Source organism: Bidens hawaiensis, unplaced genomic scaffold (genome assembly GCF_021521415.1).
Source record: "Bidens hawaiensis isolate Kalapana, Puna unplaced genomic scaffold, B.hawaiensis_p1.1 tig00019655_1, whole genome shotgun sequence".
Classification (NCBI taxonomy): domain Eukaryota; kingdom Viridiplantae; phylum Streptophyta; class Magnoliopsida; order Asterales; family Asteraceae; genus Bidens; species Bidens hawaiensis.
In genome coordinates, this window is record NW_027492979.1 from 325,302 (window position 1) to 332,199 (window position 6,898).

Sequence of the window (6,898 nt, forward strand, 5' to 3'; positions counted from 1 at the left end):
TGAGCATCAATTTCATATTCAACCTGCTCTTTCTGAACCCTTGATTTTGAAGTGTTTCTATCTTTGTATAACTCAGCCTCATTAAAAGTTGCATGCTTGCTTCTGACTACTTTTCTGCTTTCTAAATCCCAAAGCCTGTAGCCCATTTCGTTTGACCCATATCCAATGAAAACATATTTTTTAGCTTTAGCATCAAGCTTGTCATTTTTCACTAGATCATAAGCGCTACACCCAAAGACTTTCAAATGCTTATAATCTGCAGCTTTACCTTTCCACTCTTCTTCTGGTGTCTTGAAACCCAGCGGTACTGACAATCCCCGGTTAATTCAATAAGCTGCAGTGTTAACTGCATCTGCCCAGAACGTCTTTGGAAGCCCGACATTAAGTCTCATACTTCTTGCCCTTTCATTTAACGTCATGTTCATTCGTTCTGCCACTCCATTTTGTTGAGGAGTGCCAGGGACTGTAAAGATCATCCGAATACCGTACTCTTCACAATAATCACGGAATTCTTTGCTAACGTATTCACCACCGTTATCCGACTTCAAGCATTTCACCTTCAAATCAGTTTCCAATTTAACAGCAGTTTTCCATTTCTTAAAAGTATCAAAAACATCAGATTTATTTTTAAGAAAGTAAACCCATACCTTGCGTGTCGAATCATCAATGAAGGTGACATAATAGTGCGATCCTCCCAAAGAAGAGACTGAAGTTGGTCCATAGACATCAGAGTGAATAAGCTCCAATTTCTGAGCTTTCGGTTGTTTTCCGGTCTTCACAAAAGATACTTTCTTCTTTTTACCGAAAACACATGGTTCACAAAATTCAGATTCAAGCTTCTTCAGTTCTGGAATTTTTCCTCTAGCAACGAGCATTTTCATCCCTTTTTCACTCATGTGGCCGAGTCGTTGGTGCCACAAACTAGACTGACTCGGTCCACTGGTCACTGCATTTACCCCATCAGCTGGAATTTCAACCATGTATAAAGTGCCCTTCTTTTTACCTCTGGCGATCACAAGATTCCCTTTCACAACTTTCCATTGACCCCCACCAAACATAACATCATATCCTTGGTCATCTAACTGCCCAACAGAAATTAGCTTTCTTCTAAGGCTAGGAACGACCCGAACATCCTTTAGAGTCCATGAGGTGCCCAATGAAGTTTTTAGTTCAATATCCCCCATCCCCGTGATATCAACAGCATGATTATTAGCCAAACGAACTTTACCAAAATTACCTGTTCGGAGATTCTTCATCTTCTTCGTGCTATAAGTGGCATGAAAAGATGCACCAGAATCCATAATCCATGAATCTGTTGATTCTTCAACACAGCAGATAAGAGTCTCTTCTGAACCTTCTGAATCATCTGAACCGGTGGCCAGATTAACTTCCTTCTTAGATTCTTTCTTTCCTTTTGAAATTGAGGGGTTAGGGCATTGGTTTCTGAAATGCCCCATTTCTTTGCAATTCCAACACTCAATGTCTTTTCTGGGCTTTGACTGACTTCTTCTTCTAGACTTTGACCTACCCCTGCCATTACCTTTCTCTCTTCTCCTACCTCTCCCTTCGGTGCTCAATATAGAACTAGATGTCTCACCAGAATTCCTTCTTCTTATGTCCTCCCCTAAGATCAAATCCCGGACTCCTTCAAAAGTAAGCTTAGTATTCCCAGAAGAACTACTAACTGCAGTAACAGTCCTTGACCAACTTTCGGGTAACGAGGATAACAAGAGTAACGCTTGAACTTCATCATCAAACTTGATATCAACAGAAGATAAACGAGAAATAATAGTGTTGAAGTCATTAACATGAGAGGTAACAGATGCCCCTTCCTTCATTCTGGTGTTAACTAGCTGTCTAATCAGAAATACCTTGTTTGATGCAGAAGGCTTTTCATACATATTTGACAAGGCTTTCATAAGACCATACATGGTAGTTTCATTTACAATATTGAATGCCACATTCTTAGCTAGTGAGAGTCTAATAACAGCTATGGCTTTTCTGTCAAGTACCTTCCACTCATCATCTTTCATACTTTCCGGTTTCCTCTCTTCTAGTGCTTCCATTAAGTCTTTCTGACATAGCAAATCCTCAATTTGCATTTTCCACCATCCAAAATCCTGACCATCAAACTTCTCAATCTTGATCTTTCCGTCCTCAGCCATTATCCAAACTGAGTTTTGATTGCAGCAAACAACCAAACTACCCAAGGAATAAAAGGACTGGAAACTGACCAGAAAAAACGAACCAGCAGCTGCGGAACCCTAATTAGCGGCGGCGGACTGTAGCGGCGGCGGCGGTACTGTAGCGGCGGCGGCGGTACTGTAGCGGCGGCGGTACTATAGCAGCGGCAGCGGTACTGTAGCAGCGGCGGTGGAACTGTAGCAGCGGAGCAGCGGCGGCGGAACTGTGTGTATAATCGAGAACCAGGCTCTGATGCCAATTGTTAGGTTCGGAGTCACACACAAACACGAATACAATAGTAAAACCGAAAGAATAAACGAAAGAGACACAAGGATTTAAGTGGTTCGGTCACGGTGTATGACCTACGTCCACTGTCGATAACTAGGGTTTTCTTATTATTGAGTGATACAAACTTACAAGTACAGGAGAGAATATATAGACTAGACAATTAGGGTTTAACCCTTTAACTAAACTGGGCCTGTTTAGAGCTTTTGGGCTTGGCCAAAACTCAAACAGCTTAATCTCCTAATTCTATCTATTCGTCTAAACCGGACCCGACCCATGATGGATCGGAGACCACAACATAACACAGATGCCACAGCGACAGCTATTCCGGTGACAGATATTTCAGCAACCACGTACAGCGGTCCGATGAACATTAGTTTTGAGATCAGTTTTCGCCTGAACATTAATTCCGGTTCAAGTAGCGAGGTTTCGTCACTAAATCTATCCACAACTGATAATCATAGAGTGTAGATATCTGCAGAAGGGATTTATGATGATGAAACGGGTGAAATTTGTATGGTTGGTTGTAGAAACTTGAACAAAAGTGCTTCTTTTGACTGTGAGATTCTGGTCAAATTCCAACTCCCACAGGGTAAGGAAAGTTTAATAAAGGGGGATATTGAAAGCTTACGTGAAAAAACCGGTGTTTTGTACTTCGAGAAGATTGATATCTCTTCACTCACATTCACTGAAAGTGAATCAAGAGAATCAATATGGAGAATGGATTTAGAGGTCATCATGGTCTTGATTTCAGACACACTTATGGGTGTGTTTATAGGAAGGCAGCTGTTTTATTTGAAGAAGAAACCTGAAATGGTTAATCTCATTTCGGTTTCGATGATGTTGATTCTTACTCTTGGGCACATGGTTCCTCTAGTGCTAAACTTTGAGGCAATATTCTCAAACAGTAAGAATCAGAAAAATGTAACAATTGGGAGTAGTGGATTGCTTGAAGTGAACGAAGTGCTTGTGAGGATAGCGACAATGGTGGCTTTCATTTTGCAAACCCGTCTTCTTCAGTTAACATTGATTGCGAAAAAGAATCATTGGGATCACGAGATACAGACACTTTTCATTTGTTTGCCTATGTATATTATCGGTGGGTTAGCAATGTTGCTAGTGAACTGGAAGAACAATTACACTATTTCAAGTCAACGTTCCATCTGGGGTGGTTTGAGGTCTTATGCAGGGTTAACTCTCGATGGTTTCCTATTCCCACAACTAGTACTCAATATTTTCCAGATTTCAAAAGGAAATGCTTTGAGTCACTGGTTTTATATAGGGACCACATTCGTGAGATTAATGCCTCATGTATATGATCTTTACAGGGGCCAAAGGTATATAAGCCATCAGTTTGACAAGTTGTACATTTATGCAAATCCGAGAGCAGATTTCTACTCACCTTCTTGGGATGTAGTCATTGTTTGTGGTGGCTTGGTGCTTGCAGTGATTGTTTTCCTGCAGCAATGTTTTGGCGGTCGATTTATGTTTCCAAAGAGATTCCGAGAGCATGTTGAGTATGAAACGGTACCTGTAACAAACATGAGTAACCAATCTATCACTTAATGGTTGTATGGTTCCAAGATATGCTGAGAAAGTAAAATATGAGGCAAACAAAAGGCAGCCCGATTCAGCAACGATGATTAATATCAAAGTCAGGAAGTCAGGATTTGTATGTTGTTACTTTGTCTCCTTAGTAAATAATCAATAGTGTGTGCAGTGCAATATGTATGTATTGTTATATAAAGTCAACTATAGATTAAAAGTCACTACAGTAGTTGTTATGTGTAATAATTCTAATTCTAGATGTACCATCTTCAATGTTTACAAAGAAATAAGTCAATTATATTGTTGCATCTACCAATAGTACACGATGAGATAACTTATCATTTATGTTGGTAATTCCGGACCGTATTGTGAATATGGAAGGACCAGTAACTTTAGTTTCCTAACTATGATATGATTATTATGGTCACCAAGAAGTTAGGGTTAGATTATGAATACAGGGCTTGGTTAAAGACTTTTGAGTCCGTTTTCTGTTGCAATAATAAAGTGTTTGATCAATCTTGTGCGTTGAATTTAGTCATCAAATAAGTAGTTTTGATTAAAGTTGCAACAAAACAAGTTAATCAAAGTGATGCTGTGCTATCAATTACTTCCAGAATTAAGTAAAACAACAAAACAAAAGATTATTACACCTTAAAGCAAACAATAGCAACAGTTTGGGCACAAATTCGCAGCTAAACCCTAGGTAAGTAAGCAACTCCATAGATTCAGCTATAAATATATGAATATGAATAATAAATAAATTAGTAAACGGTTGAAAATAGATTGCAGAATTAGATAGATACAACTCAACTTAACTCTTACTCTTACGATATCGATTGTTATAGAAAGTAGTGGAACTTGTAGAGATGAAACGAAGAATGCGCTGCCGGAATGGCTGTTGACTGGAATTAGATCTTTGTAACGAGATTTTGTGTTCGTTCGTGTTCTGTCGATAAGGAAATGAATGTGTTTATGAACACAAATGAAAACAAATAAAATTGGTATAGTTTAGAGATCAAGAATGATGTATATATCGAACGAACACGAACAAGGGAATGTTCGTGTTCGTTCATTTAACTTTAAACGAACACGAACACTTAATCGAACAAATATTTATGTTCATGTTCGTTTATTTAAACAAAAAAAAACATTTGTGTTCGTTTATGTTTGTTTGTTTACAATCTAAACGAACATAAATGAAGATGTATGCACAAATGTAAATGAACACATACAAACATAATGAAAATACTTAATGAACACAAATTAGCAAGTATAAAACATTTAAGTAGATGACACATCCACATAATATTTAATTATTTTCTATTAATATATAAACGAACATAAATAAACAAACACAAACGAACGTTCATTAACATAAATGAACGAACGGAACATGTGTTCATGTTCGTTCGTTTAATTAAACGAACATAAATTTTTTTGTTCATGTTCGTTCGTTTATTACATAAACGAACTTCTCGTCGAACGATGCATGAACAGTTCATCAAACTTTTAGTTCGTTTACGGGCCTAGGTTTCTTTATAAAAACACCTTATAATTTTTTAATAAGTTTATTAGTTACATAAGCGTAACATATTAACTTTACCCTCTCACATTAAACGCAATCCCAAACACCTTATTTCTTTTCAATAAGTTGGGTAACATGTATAAGTTATGAAAATGTATACCAGAGGTGAAGAAACACTAAATGACCCCGGCAGATTAAGGATAATCTGGGGGTTAAGTAGATGTTTCCCACGAGGGTTAGGTCCGGCAAAGATAGTTATTCTTCTCAACCTGCAAAACAGACACCGTAAGCTCGTCACTGAGAAGGGGGGGGGTTCCTCCTTGTGACCACCCTCCGGCGTGAGAATCAGACTAGATTGCTCTGAATATAAGTGTATATAGAGAGAAATAGCTAGAGAAGATAAGATAATCATACCGTTCCAAGGTGTTGGAATATTTAAAGCCGAAGGTAGGTTTCCAAGCAGGTACGGCCAGCTGTATATAAGATTCCTTTTCCACCAACCACGGGCTACGTTCGTGCCACGATGGGAGTTGGTGGGTAGGCAGCGGCTGATAGTGACATTTTGTACTGGAGCGTGCTCCTCCTCGTACTATTGTCGGTGAGCTGTCACCCTGTGATTGGTTCATGGGCTGCTTTTGTCAGATCTTGTCTATTTGTCCATACCTTGGTAGGTATAGTACAAAAGATCTTCTAGAAGCGTACGGACTGGCTCTTTTGGGCGGGAATATTCCCGCCCTGCTCATTCCTTCAGGTGACATTGCTGAAGTATAAGAGTTAGTGCCTTATGCGTGTAGCCTTACTGTTAGTGCAGGTAGCCTTCCTTCTTGGCTTGTACCCACAGCTGCGGGAACAGGCAGGGTACTGTACCAAAGGAGGCTTTCCTGCGGGAACAGCTGGCTTACTGCGTGTAAGGTCTTCATCTCTGAGCATGGTGGGTCCTGCGGATCAAGTTGGTCTTTGCGCAGACGTACCTCTTCAAGGTGTGTCTTGCGGGTTCAACTGGTCTTTGCGGGGACCTACCTCTTCAAGTCCCCCCAGTCCATTGTTCTTCTCATGAATTGTTAATAAGTGAGAGGAACTTTTGGACTTTAAGCAAGGGGTTTTAAAGAGGGGTTTTCGTTTTTTAAGGTTCTCCGTGGGGATTCTTCCCGCGGTTTTCCTAATGTCACTTGCAGAAAATTCCCGATTTTTTCTGCCTGATCTTTGGATATGATGCGGGTAGGTGTGTAACCTCTTCGCAAGTCGGGAGCGTTGAGTTTCACTTGTATAGATTCTTCACGGGGTATTGGTAGTTTTAGACATAGTGATCAGTTATGTTAAACAGCCAATTCCACCTTGAAGCTTCAAACAATCTAG

At 39.6% G+C, this 6,898-nt stretch overlaps 1 protein-coding gene across 1 annotated transcript; it reads left to right on the forward strand.

Annotated features, from left to right (window-relative positions):
- The first annotated feature begins 2,779 nt into the window (after window positions 1-2,779).
- On the forward strand, window positions 2,780-4,879 carry LOC143558766 (uncharacterized). The gene is made up of 2 exons (XM_077047536.1): window positions 2,780-3,996; window positions 4,813-4,879. The coding sequence occupies exons 1-2, from the start codon at window positions 2,986-2,988 to the stop codon at window positions 4,867-4,869; spliced, it is 1,068 nt and encodes a 355-aa protein (XP_076903651.1). The 5' UTR covers window positions 2,780-2,985; the 3' UTR covers window positions 4,870-4,879.
- The last annotated feature ends 2,019 nt before the right edge of the window (window positions 4,880-6,898 follow it).